This window comes from Chionomys nivalis, chromosome 16 (assembly GCF_950005125.1).
Source record: "Chionomys nivalis chromosome 16, mChiNiv1.1, whole genome shotgun sequence".
In the NCBI taxonomy this organism is placed as follows: Eukaryota; Metazoa; Chordata; class Mammalia; order Rodentia; family Cricetidae; genus Chionomys; species Chionomys nivalis.
This window is the reverse complement of record NC_080101.1, coordinates 15,340,948-15,358,715: the sequence shown is the minus strand read 5'-3', so window position 1 is coordinate 15,358,715 and position 17,768 is coordinate 15,340,948. Positions and strand designations below refer to the sequence as shown.

At 47.1% G+C, this 17,768-nt stretch overlaps 1 protein-coding gene across 1 annotated transcript; it reads right to left on the bottom strand.

Moving 5' to 3' along the window:
- Nucleotides 1-6,710: 6,710 nt before the first annotated feature.
- C16H9orf152 (chromosome 16 C9orf152 homolog) lies at nucleotides 6,711-12,000 on the bottom strand. Its single transcript, XM_057790964.1, has 2 exons — nucleotides 11,643-12,000; nucleotides 6,711-7,972 (listed from the first exon to the last, which is right to left on the bottom strand). The coding sequence occupies exons 1-2, from the start codon at nucleotides 11,839-11,841 to the stop codon at nucleotides 7,473-7,475; spliced, it is 699 nt and encodes a 232-aa protein (XP_057646947.1). The 5' UTR covers nucleotides 11,842-12,000; the 3' UTR covers nucleotides 6,711-7,472.
- Nucleotides 12,001-17,768: the final 5,768 nt, after the last annotated feature.

The window sequence follows — 17,768 nt, the reverse complement described above, 5'->3', positions numbered from 1 at the left end:
GAGGCCCAGTTTCTGCGACTCTTTCCTGGTCACACAGCTTTTTTTTTTTTCCCGTGGTGCCCCCTCCATTTCCTTGTTTTCCTTGTTTCCCTGAATTCTAATGGCTCCCATTTGTTTCCTGGCTCTCCTTGCTGAGGATTCTAGAATATTCTATTTAAATGGAAATCAGTTTCATGGGAGAGCCAGCTTTTCTCTGTGTTCTTTGCGGGGGGGGGGGGGGGGTTAATTCTTTTTCCTTATTCAAGAAACGTTTGAGCCATTGCTTTGGGCAGCTCCCTGTGCTAGGCTCTAGGATCCCACACGGGCTTCATCACTTTCCCGACATGATCCAGCAGGTCCCTGGAGGAAAGGACACCCTGCCCCATAGGCCCGAGGCGAGAGGCTCCTCCCGAGTTTTGCCTTGGACACTCAGCTCTACCCTGCATCAAAGCTTGTTAGTCTCAACTGTAAGAAATGTGTAGCTTCTGTAGATGTCCACAACCCTCCTGAAGAACTCCACACCGCGGTGTTTGTACGCCCACTTCCCTCCAGAGCCGAGGCCAACGGCCTTGGCTGTCTTATCTAGGAATAGAGGAAGCAGGACACAGTGCACGTCCCTTCCTCTTCCCTGTGCATGCTGCCCACCCTAGGCAACGACATAGAAACAGTATATAGATCAGTGTCCACACACACATTCACACACACATGCACACACACGCACACACCCACACACACTAGAACAAGGAACACCAAAACAGTGTTGATTGTTGTCTTTAAAAATATTCTTTTCACCTGAAGAATGGACTTAACCTATATATTGAAAAAAACAAATAGCCTAAGTGTTAGAGATGGTGAATATATCCAGTTTCAGTTACACAACCAGTTTCCTGGATTTTAAGCGTTCCGTGAGCTGCCAAGTTTTATTTTGCGTTGCTCTTTATCCAAATGATTTTTCCTTTTTTTTCTTAAATTGGAGGAAGGGTGGGTTGGGCGGGATGAGGGGCAGCAGCAATACTGTGTTTGAAAAAAAATGATACTCTGTACCTGGCTTTCCTGTATTATGTTAACCACTTAAATGTTTTTATTCTGCTTCAGTTTTATAGTGACTGTGAAGGCGTTCCATTCAGCTATACAGTTATTTTCTCAATAAAACTCAACACGCGTGTGGTGTTTTTCTTTTTTCCTTTTTTAGCGATGGCTATTTTTGTTTGACTGTGGAAGAAGGTTGGGGGATTGGGTGGCTAAGCTTTGAGGGACATGTCAGTGCCCCTGGTTTCTGCCTCGACTTCCCCCACATATGGGACCAAAGAAGCCATGGTAGCTAATAAAGCATCCATGTGTCAGGAGCCACAGAAATGATGCAGGTGTCCATCCCTTGATGAGGGAGTTGGACTTCGGGGTCGAAGCAACAGAATGAACCCACAAGCCATGCCTCAGGTATAGCCTTGCAGCTCACTCGCGTGCGTGCATACACCTGTGTATGTGTAGATCAGAGGTCAGGTTTAGTTGTTGAATCTCAGGAGCTGTCTTATGAGGCAGGGTCTCTCACTGGCTGGAACTGATTAAGTAGTCTATATTGGACCTGTTTCTACCTTACTATCATTAGGACTGTGTGTGTGTGCATATGCATCACCATATCAGGCTTTTTTCTGTGGATCTGGAAGTTGAACCTAAGTCTTCATATTTGCCCAATAAGCACTAAATTTACTGAGTAGATTTCCTCTGACCTTAGCGCGGATCCGTATCGCATTCCCAGCATGCATCTGTATTTGGCGCTTCTTTATTAAGGACTGAATTGCAGCTTAAAGAAGCCCAGAAAGAACAGGAGTTCTTCAGGAAAACCCATTCTTCTACATCTGCCTGCCCCTCCTCCCTTCCCATCAGTCTCCAGGTACTCCTCACCCAGCCCCTGTCCCCCATCCTGGACCTCCCCAGCTCTGCCTCTTCCTTGTGCATTCTAGCTGCCTCTCTACCTTCTCTCCCAACCTGGGGCTCTTCAGTCTTTCTGTCCCCAGGTTTTTCTAGCCAGATCCTCTTATTCTGAACATCTGGGGGGCAGGGGGCGTCTCCTGTGGTACCCTATCACGGACAGCATCTTCCCAACTTTATATGTTGAGAGCTCTGACTTTGACTGGGAATGTGTCTGAGTGGGACAGTCCTTTCTTCATACATAGAATTCCCAGGCTCAATTCTCAGCACTGAAAAACAGAAAACAAGCCCCATGAAGCTGGGCCTGGGGTCACACATCCATCATCCCAGCACTCAGGAGACACAGGCAGGAGGATTGTCACAAGTTCAGGGGAGCCTGGTCAACAAGTTCCAAGCCAGACAAGGTTATAACCAACCCATTTCAAAAAAGTGCATCAAAAATAACAAAAACCCTGCAAGCCAAGAGTGATAGCACATACTTGCAGGAGGCTCGGGAGTTCAAGGCTAGCCCTGGCTACGTAGCAAGTTTGAGGTCAGCCGGAGCTACATGATATTGTATCTCAAGACACAGTACATACAGAACATTTAAGACAGAAAGCCTGGGGTACTGACTGCTGAGGGGCTGCAGATATAATGGCTCTAGGGAGCTTTAAACAACAGCTGGGAGCTTTTGTGCATTGTCCCGGCGTGGCAGCTCACCATCTGTGTGTCCCGGTGAAGCAGCTTTGAGATGCCTGCTGGATTCTCAAAAAGAGCACCTCTAACCAGGGACAGCAACTTAAACAGAAAGTCAGTGCTGAAGCACGCCTTTAATCCCAGTGTGCAGGAGGCAGAGGCATCCCTTTAATCTCAGTGCTCCAGAGGCAGAGGCAAGCCTGGTCTGCAAATTGCAGAGAAACCCTGTGGGCTAGGGAGAGGGAAAGATAACTATCTATAATGTTCAGATTTTAATTTTAGGACAAGATAAAGGAATTTGTTTAAACATCAGAAGAATTTTTTTTTTCGAGACAGGGTTTCTCTTTAGCTTTGGAGCCTGTCCTGGAACTAGCTCTTGTAGACCAGGCTGGCCTCGAACTCAGAAAGATCCGCCCGCCTCTGCCTACCGAGTGCTGGGATTAAAGGCGTGCGCCACCACCGCCCGGCCAGAAGAAATTTTTTTATCATGTGGAGTAGTAACAATAATGAACTAGCTTAGCATAAAATTCAGCCGTGGGTTCAGTGGTTAGGAATGCATACTGCTCTTGCAGAGGACCAAAGTTTGGTTCCCAACTGCCAGGGATTCCAGCTACAGTGGGCATCCTCTTTTGGCCTGTGTGAGCACCTGTACACGTGTGCACACACCCATGTACAGATGCACACATGTACACATAATTTTCAAGCTTTCTTTTTTCAAAGTTTCTTTTAAAGAGTCAAAAATATTTTTTTTTCTCCCAACAGCTTTGGTTTTGATGCTGAGCACTTAGACCAATCTCTGACCCTTAGTGTCTTTGAATCAGATAAAGAATCTTCTAATTTTTGGCTTTACTGTGAATTTGGCATCTCAGGAAGAGAGCCCAGACCTTGTGCAATAGTCAGGCAAACAGATCACTGACAATAACAAATAATGATATCTGTGCTTGAGAGTCACAGGACTGGAAAGCATCCCAGGCAATTAAAGCCAAATGACCAAGCCTGACCTAGTTAGTGTGTGGACCTTTATCCCCAGCTACTTGGGAGACTGAGACAGGAGGATCACAGATTCAAGGCCAGCCTGGGCAACTTAGTGAGACCCTGTCTCAGAAAGCAAACAGAGAATGGGGGATGTATCGCTGTGGTAGGGCGTTTGTGTAGTACAGAAAGCACCTAACTCAGTGGTTCTCTCAATGTGTGGGTCGAGACCCTCTGAGGTGTCGATTAAGACCATCAGAAAACACAGGTTTCAAACCATAGGAAAATTACAGTTATAAAGTAGCAATGAAATAATTTTATGGTTGGGGTCATCACAACATGAGGAACTGTATTAAAGGGCCGCAGCATTGTGAGAACCACTGCCTTAGCTGGCAACCGGAAGGGTAGAATGCCACTGTTTTCAGTTCATGTTAGACGCGCATCTTTGCCTACTAGTGGCCACATGGTGGCAGTGGTCCCTAAGGTAAAAGCAGTCATTAGCCAAGAGCCTTCTGTAAAGGTTCTCACCCTTCAGAATAAACAGTAATCTCTCAAACACTTCCATGAGAAACCACTCTGCGGCCAGGTGAGGCGACTCACACTAGCCATCCCAGTACTTACTCGAGTGGCAGAAACAGAAAGATGGCCATAAGTTCAAAATCAGCCTGGTCCACATAGTGAGTTTCAGACCAGCCTGGGCTACACAGATAGGGTCTCAAAACAAAACAAGGAGTTAAGAGCTCTCACTGTTCTTAAAGGGACCCTGGTCTTGGTTTTCAGTACCTATGCCAGGTGGTTCACAGCTGTCTGGCACTCCAGCTCTGGGGAATCTGACACCTGGCTTCAGTGGGGCCACCACATCTGTGGCATACACACAGAGAGACAGACACACATCTGTGGCGAATTTACAGAAGCAGACCCACATCTGTGCCGGGCATACAGACAGACACACACCTATGGCATGCACACACAGAGAGACATACACAAAATAAAAATAAATCTTCAAAATGAAACGAAGCCGGGTTGCTGGTGTACACCTTTGATCCTAGCCCTCTTGGGCAAAGGTATATCAGTTTGAGGTCAGGCTTGTCTACATAGCCAGCTCTAGGCCAGTCAAGATACATAGTGAGACACTGTCTCAAAAGAGCAATAGTAACAGTAAAAAAGGGGGGTGGATCCCAAATTCATAATAAAGGAGTAAAACTAAGCATGTTTAGATTCTACCTTTGGGTCCTAGGTGGCACTCACCGTTGTGGCCAGATGGTCACATGCTTCTCCCAGGAGTAACAGCCACAGTTCTTACCCTAGCTCTGTAGGAGACTCTGTGGTGAGCGTGTCACACAGGCTACCTCAGCCTCTTCTTACACCACTCTAGCCTGGTCTCCACATTACAGGTGACGAGGCTTGTGTTCAGAATCCGGGTGACAGGCTCAGCTGCCATAACCAGAGGCAAAGAGAGGACTCCAAGCCAGGCAGTCTGCACCAAAGCCCTTCCTCCCACCCTCTTCTCATCCCGGGTCAGTAGCTGCCAAAGCTCAGGCTGGCTCTGCTTTCTCTGAGACCAGAGAAACCTGTCTTCAGCATGGGCCAGTACCATGCAGGGAGATGATGCTGTTGGAAGAAGAAAGGAGGCTGTGTATCTTGAGGCCCAGGGATATGTGTGGCATGCAGACACTATCATCCCCAAAGGCCAACACAGGGACATCCTGGCCCTTTGCAACAGCTTTCCCAAGAGCACCGGCATGTGGCCTGCTCTTGAAGTTACCATAGATTGTTACTGAGTTAGGAGAATGTTCTGGTCTGCCATAAAAAAACCCTCCATATTGCTAACTTGTAGTGTCTGTATTCCTTGCCTCTTATTGTGAACACCACACACACACACACACACACACACACACATTCACTTACTTTAAAAATCAACTTGGTAGCCGGGCAGTGGTGGCGCACGCCTTTAATCCCAGCACTCGGGAGGCAGAGGCAGGCGGATCTCTGGGAGTTCAAGGCCAGCCTGGTTTACAAGAGCTAGTTCCGGGACAGGCACCAAAGCTACAGAGAAACCCTGTCTCGAAAAACAAAAACAAAAACAAACAAAAAAATCAACTTGGTACTAGGCACCCTTTTCTGTACTGGATAAGTAATATGATCAATAAAGAGATCCAATCAATAATTCGGTGACTGTTATAAAAAAATCACCTGAATATTCGGCCCCCAAAATCATACATAATGGCGGGTTTCACAAGGACTCGTGAGGGATGGAGTCCCAAGGGGACCACCACGTATGTCTACATATAAACTATGTTCTGCTGTTCTTTGGCCATGTTACCCATGTCTCACTTCTGAGAGCCTCTTCAAGAGGCCGTTTGTACTTACAAACTCTGTCTTATGGCTGCAAGGCTTGCTGTTGTTTTCCTGTTGGCTTAGCGGCTGCACCTGAATCTGCTGATATTTTAACTAACGTGTCTGTAAACCATCTCCCCAGGTGCCTGGATTCCAGGAAAATGACAGCTGTCATTCTCCTCTCTCCTGGGAAGTTTTGGGACTAGGTTGTCAGTTTCTAGGGCACCAGTGGGCTACCCATGGTGACACATCCCACGCCTGTGTAATGGGTACACCTCAACTAGATGTGTCCTTCCCTTCCAGCCCCCCAAATCCTCAGAATCCCACATTCCTACTCCAGAATACCCCCAAACTCCACAACCCACAAATCTCAAAGACAGACTGACCATGTAAACCCTGCCCCTTCCTCTGAGACCTGTAAGATATCAGCCCTAACTTGTGAGCCTGCACTCCCTTCAGAGCCCCGCCTTTACTGTCTGTCTGTCTGTCTGTCCATGATGTTTGGGTTAATAGCTCTTCTAATAGACTCGTTATTCCAAAGGATGCTAGGCCTGTCCGGAGGGACCTGAGTGATTCAATAGTCTGCAAAGGATACAGTCTGTGGAGATTCCTGTCTTTCAAGCGGGAGGATCTTTGCATTCCTCCCTTTGGCTCTGATTACTACACGTTTTCCACAAGGGCAGTTATTTTGTTTTCTTTGCTGTCTGGTTGGAGGACCTCCTATAACCCAGGCATGATTCTTCATCATCTTGACTCCGCCTCCGCCTCCACCTCCTGGAACTGCACACATTAACCATCACACCTGGCTAGGGGTTGGTGGATTTTAATATGAAGTTAATAGACAGAAGAGAACACAAGGGTAGGAAGAATGGGGGAAAAGATAGAAGAGAAGGCTGACGGGAAACAGATCTGTGATGAAGCTGGGCTATACCACCTCCATGACGGGTGAGAGGAACCATCCTTCCCCAAGGACTCCCTGAAAGCACAGGACGGTAGGTGGAAAGGATCTGCCACCAGGGCTGACCACAGTCTGGGAGGCTTACGAGGAAAAGGTATGAACCCTGCTGCTAACTGAATTGTCTCTAAATCCCCAGACAGAATAGCCAGGGGGGAAAAAGTTTCTAAATTCTCAAAGATCTTCCCAGAATATACAAAGAATCAGAAAATATTGAGAAAAAAAAAAAAGATCTCCTATATCCAATGACACCCACCCCCCCCCAGACATTGTGAAACTATCTCTCTGACTATGGTTCCTGCTTTCCTTCTGGGACCGAATGTTCTACTGGTCCCAGCCATGGGGAAACCATCTAGGATGATTTGGGATGCTTTTCCATATGACTAAAAGGGGCCGCGTGGATGAGAGAACACGCTCATCTTGACATAAGCAATCGGGTGGGCAGCCTCCGGACTGCTGAAAGGAATGACCATTTCCCATGAAGAAGTTGAGTTCTCAGGATTCCAACAGTCGGGGTGGTGCCATTGTGGCTCATTGTTCAAGGCTCTGTCTGGTTGTGGCTGGGCCATTCCTTGATGAGCTGACCGATGGCTCAAGGATGAGACATCCGGCTGAGTGCAAAGCTTCAGGGTGGGCCATATAAGCCCAGGTTCCGGGCAGCTTGGGAGATCCTGGGAAGTTTCCTCTGGGGAAATGGGTAATGAGACCTGTGTAGGTTCTTTGCTGGAGAAAGACAGTGAATGCCGGTTTGTAAACCGGAGCCTGCTGCCTGTAGTGGGCCACAGCCCTCCTGACTTTGACATTGGGTCGCCTCTGCGATTTCGGTTTCTGGCTGAGTCTTCTGATGGTTTTCTAGCACATTGGGGTCTCCCTCTGGAGAGAGCCTTGGTTCTGACTCTGCAGGGTAGCCCTTGGGGTTCCCTTGGTGGCTGGTTTGGACCAAGCGATGCATCTCTAGGTAGGTGTGCCATGGAGTCTCGGGAGCCTGATGGCAGATTCTGTCCACGTCCTCCAGCGTCCCCTCAACCTCCGAGTCCGTCTCATCTGGGGACAGGGAGCTCTTTCTCTCCTTGTTAATCCAAACAGCACTGGTCATAGATTCAGCTGGAGTAAGCATGGTCCCTTCTAAGGAGAGAAGACACAGCAGTGTCACTGTTGGGAGGTCTCTGGGTAGCTCCCTTTGAGAGAAACCCATAGGTTTCAGATTAAAGGAAGGGGGATCTTGAATGCCAAGGGAGTCAGATACCACACATGCAAACATACATGACCCGACCTGTGTGTATTCTTTCTCACACACATGCATTCTTCCCCAACATATGATTACAATTATTCATATTCAACAAATATTTATCAAATACTATATCCAAGGCCTTGTTTATTTGAGGTTCCATGAATATAGCAGTGAGAATACTCACAACCGTATAGATGGGTCTATAGTCTATAGTGAGAGATTTTGGCACTTGTTCTTAAATGGGATGTTTTCATCAGAGCCCTTTCAAGACTCAGGGAGCTGAGTGGAAGAGGAGTCAGGAAGACTGTGAGAGCCGGTGGAAATGGGTGACTCCCAGGACACAGCGTCATTCAGACGCAGCAGGACGGATGCACACGTGAACTCACAGAGACTGTGGCCGCAAGCACAGGCCTGCACAGGGTCAAGCCAGAGTCCCAGCACTGAGAGAAGGAAGCAGATACAGTCTCTGACTCCTAACCAAGAAGCTATCTGCAATTGGTACCCACCTGCATAGGGAAAATTAGTCTTCCCCAATGGAATCTTTGGGTCTAGTAACCACACTTCAGGGAAGGCCTCATGCCCAGGAGCAAATGGCCAACACAAAACTAACTCAGTGGTAATTATGCAGACTTTTGGGGGCATTTTTTTTTGTCTTATTGGTTTTTTATTTATTTATTCTGGCTTCTGTTTTTCTGAGTTTTTTCTTTGTGTGTGTGTTTTCTTGTTGTTTTTTAAAGAGAAAGATAAAGGGCTTAGCATTATGTGGGGGGTCAGGGGTAGAAGAGCTTTGGAGGAGCTGAGGGAGGGAACAAGCATGATCAGAATATATTATATGAAAAATATTTTTTTAATAAAAATAATTCAGTTACTAACCAATTTTATGGGGAAATCTCCAACATAAATGAAGGTAAAAAACCTAAGTGAGAGTGTTTGAACCTGGGAAGAAGTGAGGATTAGTATTTAAGGATAACAAGGACAAAGGGTATACACACACACACACACACACACACACAAAAGCAACCACAGACAAAACATCACACACACAACCACACAAATACACACACAAATATACACACACACAAAATACCACACACACACCACTCACAAAACACCACATACACACACACCACAAAATACACACACGAATACACACACACAAAACGTCACATACACACACCGCACAAATACACACACCACACACACAAAACACCACATACACACACACCACACAAATACATACACCACACACACAAAACACCACATACACACATACCACACAAATACACACACCACACACACAAAACACCACATACACAGACACCACACACAAAAACCACATACACACACACACAAAACACCACACACACACAAATACACAGGAACAGGCACACACATTTTTTGCTGTGATTTCGATCTTTAATGTACCAAAAGTCCAGGTCATAGGCTTGGTCCCCAGCTTACAGTGTCATTAGGAGATTGTGAAGGCTTTGCCAGGTGCCTGTTCAAGTGAAGTAGGATCACAGGGACATGTTCTTCAGGGAACCAGGATACCAATATTTTCTCCTCCTTTTGTTTCCTGGCCACCACAAGGAGAGCAGTGCTCACCACCGCTCCTACCATAGTGTACTGTGCTGACAAAGATCTAAATCGACACGACCAAGTGAACCTGGGATGAAACCTCCAGAACCACGAATTAAAACAGGCCTCCTTTTAGTGTATTCTGTCTGATGTTTTTTACACGATGACCAGCTGATTAGCATACTCCCATTTGAATTCATACACACATCACAAGAGAATATTGTTCTTAGCTTATGGGGTCTGTGTCTTACATTTCTCATAATGATTTTATCACCTGAAGCAGGAAAGAGTCCATGAACACTTCTGAGAAGTGTCTGGTTCTTCTCTGAATGGGCTTGGTCTCATTGCTAACAAAGTACGGTGAAGAGATGGTACTACTGGGGTAACAATGTCATCAAGAAACCACTCTGAGCCCCAGTTTAATAAATCTGAAAGAATCGAAGAACAGCCTGGTGAAGGCGGAGCACGCCTTTAATCCCAGCACTCAGGAGGCAGAGGCAGGCGGATCTCTGTGCATTTGAGGCCAGCCTGGTCTAAAGAGCGAGTTCCAGGACAGGCTCCAAAGCTACACATAGAAACCCTGTCTGGAAAAACCAAAAAAGAAAAGAAAACAAAAAGAAAGTAAGGAAGAAAGAAGGAGGAAAGAAGGAAGAAAGAAGGAGGAAGGAAGGAATTGGAAGAAGTAGAAGGGCAGATGCAGCCATTTCTGCAAACAGGTGCAGCCTTACATGTGACCCCAGGGAGGAGGGTGATGTGCTCACACTTAGGAGGATGATATGCTCACACTTAGAATAGCACTCGCTTTCAGCAACCAGCCTTCATGGTACTCAGATGCTCTGCAGGAATTAGAGGATAAGGAAAGTCGGGGAGGGACGGGAAAACATAGAATCCTCTTTCATCTGCCCGAGGAGGGCCCTGGAGGTGGGATGGCTGCAGGGACGGACAGGCAGATATTCATAGTAGGGCCTCTTTACTTCAGTAGAATATGGACCAGTGGATGGTCCAAACAGGACAAAGAGAAAGAGAAAACACACCCCCCACACACATTCACATACACAAAACACCCCCACACACACATACACACACACAAAACACACCACACACACGCAGATGCATGTACACACACCCCACATACATACACACACACCACACACGTACACACACACAAAACACACCCCACACACATACACACACACAAAACACACCCCACAAACATACACACACACAAAACACACCACACACACGCAGATGTGTGCATACCCCCCTACATACATACACACACCACACACACACACACACACACGAGAGGGAAGGGAGGGTTGTGACATATAGTTGTGAGCCACCATGTAGGTGCACTAATGGACCCCAGGGCCTCTGCAAGAGCAACATGTGCTCTTAACCACTGAGCCATCTTTCCATTCTCCGTCATGCTTTATCTTTGGTTTGATCTGGTCTGTAGGGGGATGGGGACGTTAAATTCGGGCTTTGTTCTAAGGCCATGTACATTATCACTCCATTCTTTCGTGTGATACCTATCACTGCGGAATAGAACTTGTCTCCCCATCCCTGAGTTCTGACCCAGCCAGTTCCCAGAACAATGGAAGCAGCCATCTTTCTTCTCCAAACCTTTCTGTTTTGCGTGTGGATCAAGAGGTTCAGCCATCATTCCACTTAGCCTAGCAGGGGGCCAAGCTGGCTCACCTAACCAGTCTAGCCAGATCAGAACTGGGAGAAATAGGCACAGAGACCAGGAACACTGGCCATTGGCCAAATACCTGGCAGAAGTCTCTGTTTCTTTGGCTAAGGGACAGACTGGGCAGAGCCACCCTGATCTAGCCTCCCTGGTTCAGTTCTGACTGGGTCAGCCTCGGCTCTTTTCTTCCTCTTCAGGAGACTGTCTCAGCCACGGTCCTGCCCACTGTAGACTTTAAGTCACCTGTTCCAACCACAGAAGGGCCCTTCCCTCCAGAATTTGCCCAGCCCTACCTTTAGGAAATACCATCAGGTGGGCTTGGGTCCTCTGCTGTCTCCTCAGACCTTCATACTGGGCGCGGAGGAACTGGACGTTGATAGGAGGCCCTTGACCCGATGCCTGCGTCCGGGAACCCTCAGCCATTAAGCAGGCCCCCAGTTCCAAGAAGTTGGATAGGGCAGGGCACGGGCAGGCCAACCCTTTCATCCGCATCCGGGAGAAAAGCAAACACTGAGGGCTGAGGCAGAGGGAAGGTGGGGGGCGGGGAAGGGTAGGTGGTAAAGAGAAAGAAAGAGAGGGAGGGGAACAGGGAGTAGGGGAGAGAAGCTGGAAAGGGAAGGAGAAAGGGAAGGAGAAACTGAAGGGAGCAGAATGGGGAGGTGGGAAGAGGAGGAATGAGGAGCCAAGGTTAGTTCTCAGCTGAAGAGGAAGGTTTGGGGTGGGGCTGAGAAAGGGGGAGAAGGCAAGAATGAGGGGTTAGGAGTGGAGAGTATGAGGTGAGAGTAGAGAGCGAGGGGTGGGAGGAGATGAGGAGGGAGCCGAGGTCGGAGGGAGCCGGAGGGAAAGGGCAAGCATAGCTCCCGGGTTCTCTCCGAACGACCGCCCCAAGAGCTTTTATTCCAGCTGCCTCGCCAGGCGATGGTCAAGTTTAGAATGTGGTTCCAAGAGCTACAGTGAGATCCCAGTTTCTTGGCAGAGCTGAGCTGGGCTGAGGAGTGCCAGGCGCTGCAGGTTCAGCACAGGGTTTGAACTTAACTTAGCAGCTCGCCAAAACCTGCTGGTTTAATGAGCAACCGTCACAAAAAGAAATGCCTTCAGCAGCTTTAAGAGCTGGGACTCAGGGTGTATACCAGAGCACCCTAGGGTCTCCATGAAGCCCCCAACACACCTCCCAGGTAAAAGTCCTGCCACAAAGTCTGCCCGGGGACAGAGTCCAGGGGAGCATTGGCTTCCCGCCAGCCCCACCTCTTTGACATTTGAGCAGCCTCTGTGGTCTTGGCCTTTTCCAACTAAACAGTAAGTGGGTGTTTATCTTGCCCACAGCAATGGGGACCCTCACCCCCTGTTTGCCAGCCCTGCCATTTCTTTGACTGGCAGATACTGCCTCTTCTTAGGCTAGTCTTGACCTGTCTTTGCTCCATTGGCTCAAGTCCTTTTCCTTCTTCTAACGCAGTCCTTACTGCTGGCCATCTGCCCAGTACTCTTGCAGAGCAATGGGTGAGGAGGTGGGGGAGGGTAAATCTTCAGTGGGTGGTGTAATTAGTTCACGGGGGCTGCTGAAACAAAGGCCACAAATTGGGTGATTTACACAACAGACATGGTTCTGTTTGTTTGACTAAGGGTCCAAGATCAAGTGTGAGCAGAGACAGTACTTCTGGGGACTTGTGTGGGACAGCCTGTTCTACACACCTTGCCTGGCTTCTGTAGGCTCACTCTCGCTACTTGGTCATCTTTATCTTATGAAGGAATCGCTTCCCCTTTGTCTCCTTGGGATGGTCACATGTATGTCTCTGTGGACATCTCCCCCTTCTAAAAGAACAGCAGTCACTGGAGTAGTGCTTAACCTAATAACTTCATTTTAATTCATCTAATTAAGTTGGCAATAAACCTACTTCCAAGTAGAGCACAGTGTAGGCTCCGGATTTAGGATTCCAGCAAGTGAACTGGGGTTGTGTGGACACGATTTAGCCCATGTCAGGTAGACCATAACAGTTCCATAACATTGTTCACCTAAGGCACACCAGGAAGCAGAGAGTGATAGGAACCAAAGGTGGGTATAGTGGTTTGAAAGAAAATGCCCCTCAAAGGGAGTGGCACTGTTAAGAGGTGTGGTTTTGTTGGAGTGGGTGTGGCTTGCTGGAGGAAGTATGCCACTATGGAGGTGAAATTTGAGGGATCATATATGCTGAAGTAACACCCAATGTCTCGGACCCCTTCCTGTTGCTTGTGCAAGACGTAGAATTTCTATTGCTGCAGTGAAACACCATGACCAAGAGCTACTTGGTGAGGACGGGGTTTATTGGGCTTGTTCTTCCGCACCACTGAAGGAAGTCAGGACAGGAGCTCAAACAGGACAGTAATCTGGAGGCAGGAGCTGATGTAGAGGCCATGGAGGTGCTGCTGCTGGCTGACTTGCTCTCCGTGGCTTGCTCAGCCTGCTTTCTACAGAACCTAGGACCACCAGCCCAGGGATGGCACCACCCGACGTGGGCTGGGCCCTCCCCTACCAATCACTATTAAGAAAATGCCGTATCGTCAGATCCTATGGCAGCATCTCCTTAATTAAGACTCCCTCCCCTTAGATGACTCTAGCTGTGTCAAGTTGACATAAAACCAGCCAGGACATGTATATATTTCAAAGGTGTTAAATGTCTTCACAGAATCATAGCTTTTAAAACACAGAATAAAAATCCATTGTGTGGGCACACAGTATTCATTCATCCAATCACAAAGTGACAGACATTGACTTGTTACCATTTTTTGAGTATTGCGATCGATGATCTATGACCAATGCTACACAGCCATTTATTTGAGTTCCTGCATCCCATTCTTTTGGAAATTCTGGACTGGAATTCTGTTTGTGATATCTAGTCATCTAACTTTCTGAGGAAAATATACAAATCAAATTTCATTTCCCATAAAAACACTGTGAGACCCAAGCAGTTTACCTGGGTTCCATTCCTGGACAATGCACCAAAAAAGAACAAAACAAAACAAACAAACAAAAAGTCAACCACCAAGAGAAACAAAGACTTTATCTTCTTTCATCTTTTACATGAAGACTCTGTCTCTAAAAGATAATTTATTTATTTATTTATAAAAGATTTTCATGTAGCCCAGGCTGGCCTTGAACTTCTGCTATGTAGACAAGAATGTCTTTGAACTTCTGATCTTTCTGCTTCGGCCTGCATGCCAGGTTTGTACCACCATGCCTGGTTTATATGATGCTGGAGAGAAGAGTCCAGGGTTAGGTGCGTGCTAGGTAAGTCTCTCCCAACTGATCTACAGCCCCAGACTCTTTTCAGAGGACATGTTAAACCCACCCACTTCTACCATGAGCCCAGTCTTTCCCTGCTTGTGCCCGAGACAGCGTTTTTTTCCAAGACCCCTGAACTAGCTTCTTGGCTAGGCTGTTTGCTTTCTCTCCCGCTCTCTCTCAATCATTCTCCTCAAACAGCACGGTGTTCCTAGAAAGCACAAAGCACACAGAACTGTTTTAGAATCCCCCCCCCCCCCAGCTTCCCAGGGCACTGAAACAGGCACCCAAGTCCTGCTCTGACTACTGAGGTGATGACTTGCCCGTGTTTGTCTTACTCATAGCTACTCTCCCTGGCAACCTGCTCTTCTAAAGATTTCTTTAATGGGTTACATACAAATCCACCCAAGATCGAGAGTCACAGACTTGGTTCAGGGGCCACCAGTCCCAAACAGCTCATTCACTTCCTGTCGCCACCCACACACATTGTATCATCTCCTAAGAGCATGGGGGAACAAAGGGGACTTTTCTCTTACTTCGATCTTCTCTCGTTTTATGGAATGGCCCTGGTGGTTTCTTCTCCTGAGAACTTTGGTAGCTGTGCTAGTCGCCATGGTTCCAGAACATTCCTTACCTCTGACTCTGCACCACACACATCTCTTTCCTTGCTCACTTCACTTCTCAGTTTCTAGATAAGCTCGAATGTGAGAATTAAGACTGTGGGTTAAACCATACAGGTGGGCTTGTAGTCATCTTCTCTACTCTCAGCAACGTTCCTCTGGGTGGGCTGCCTCACTGCTCTGTGCCTCGGGGAAAAGCAATCCCCAAAGAGGGGGAGCATCTGTTGTCTGGCAAGCAAGAAGGGTAGATTTCCTCAAGCACTGAGGTTCTAGGATAACTAGAACATTCTGATGAAAATGCTGTTATTACCGAGCAGAGCACTGAACAGAGAAGCCATTCCTAAATTAAGAAACTTTCAGGGGGTGGGGAGAGGATGGATCTCTGTGAGTTCGAGGCTAGCCTGGTCTACAAGAGCTAGTTCCAGGACAGACTGCAAAGCTACAGAGAAACCCTGTCTCAAAAAACAAAAACAAGGGCTGGAGAGATGGCAAAGAGGGTAAGAGTATTGCCTGCTCTTCTAAAGGTCCTGAGTTCAATTCCCAGCAACCACATGGTGGCTCACAACCATCTATAATGAGGTCTGGTGCCCTTTTCTGGCCTGCAGGCATACACACAGACAGAATATTGTATACATAATAAATAAATAAATAAATATTTAAAAAAAAACCAAGAGATTTCCAGGGTAACTCCTGTCCCATTAACCATATGTTATCTTTGCCATGAGCCACACCCACAAAGCAGGTGCCTGTATCCTGTGTCTCTGCACACAACAAAATTTCATCAAAGTGCGTTTTATTTGTCAAAGTAGGTGTCCAGTAGCTTAGTGGCAAGGAAGTCTGGGAAATGTAGTTTTCAAAAAGTTTCACAGAAGCTGGTGTAGTGGCATATGCCTTTAATCCCAGAACTTGGGAGGCAGAAATAGGTGGATGAGCCTAGGGTCAGCCTGGTCTACACACTGAATTCTAGGACAGCCAAGGCTACACAAAGAAACCCTGTCTTGATATAAAAACAAAACAAAACCCAAAGAAAACAAATTAAAAAACTATGGTACATAATTCAGGTCTTTAGGGACACATTTTATCCCAGGAAATTATTATAATGTTCAGAGAGAGCTTGTCAGTGCTGAGATGAACATCTGTGTCTGGTTGGAGAGGTTTTGATCCTCATTATCTTTTCAACAAATGATAACACGTTGAAGACTGGTTAGATCATAGCCAAAGTGGTAAAGAAGTCTTTGCAAGTTGGATTCATCATTTATGAAAGCAGAACAATTTCAGGTCTTAAAGTGAAGGTGAATTTTATTGTTAAACTTCTTTTATCACGTGTCTTTTTGTAGAGACACAACTGCATACCATTTTCAAGCAGGTTCTCAGCATCTAGTTCATTCCTGGTGTTAGTCAGCGACAGCCTCTGCGTTCCCAAACCTTTTCATCACCCCAAACAGACCCCTTAGGAAGTCCCTGTCTCCCAAACCTTTTCATCACCCCAAACAGACCCCTTATGAAGTCCCTGTCTCCCTTTCTCTGCTCCCCATCCCTGGCAGTCACCAGTCATTTGAAGCCGTTGTGGGTTTGTCTGTTCTGGATACATCTCATAAACACAGTTACATCATCTGTGACCTTTGTGTCCGGTCCTCCCACTTAGCACGGTGTTACTGAGGATCACGTGGGTCACTGCATGTGCCCCTATTTCACTGCTTTCTCTTGTTGAACAACACTTTATGGTACAGATATCACATTTTCCTCTGTGAGAAAGGACTCGACTTTGTAGCCCAGGCTGGACTCAGAACTGCTGTGATTTTTCTGCCTCAGCCTCTCAAGGACTGTGATGATCAAGCTGTGCCAAGAGTTTCGTATCATCCAATGGGTATTCTTCTGGCTATTCTGAATACCGTGCTGTGTGTATGCAAGTGTGTGTGTGTGTGGTTCATTTTATAAACTAACAAAACTATTTTATGTGTGTGGGTGTTTTGCCCACACGTATATTTGTGCACTGCTTGTGTGCTTGGTGCCTACAGCATCCAGAAGAGGGTGCTGGGACCCCTGGAACTAGAATTGCAGTTGGCTGTGAACTGCCATAATTACTATTTATTATTCTGGTGATTGTATCCAGGTCTTTGCCCCGTGGAAGGAAAAGTACAATTTAAATGTAAGTCTCCTGCCCTCTAGTGGACACTTTCAGTCATGGCTACACAAAAAGCCGAGACAATTGCTCTTTGAACAAACAGATGGCTTCTGGTACCTCAGAAGCATGGAGACATCTGCCTGCTATGGGCATCCCTTCTGGGAAGCACTGTGGCCCTCTTCATGATCTTGGTGCTGGCATCATGTGGTTTTACTCTTTCTGGGCTGCCATAGATCGGTAGTCACCATCCAAATGCCCGACCTGGAAGGTCCACCACCAGCTAAGGGTCCTAATACAGGAAGGTGGGAGGCCCGGCTAAAAAGATTTCCAAAGCAGAGTGAGAAAAAGTCTCAACATCTCCCGCCCCCACGCAAGATTCCTAGTTAGCTCCCTTGTGGTCTCGGATCGACGTGTCTGA

What these genes read in the sequence shown, in the direction of transcription:
- C16H9orf152 (XM_057790964.1), bottom strand. Translation starts at nt 11,841, where the DNA reads ATGCGGATGAAAGGGTTGGCCTGCCCGTGCCCTGCCCTATCCAACTTC. An exon ending in CCTGATGGTATTTCCTAAAG is followed by an intron (nt 7,973 to 11,642) that starts GTAGGGCTGGGC and finishes TTCTCTCCTTAG; the next exon opens with AAGGGACCATGCTTACTCCA.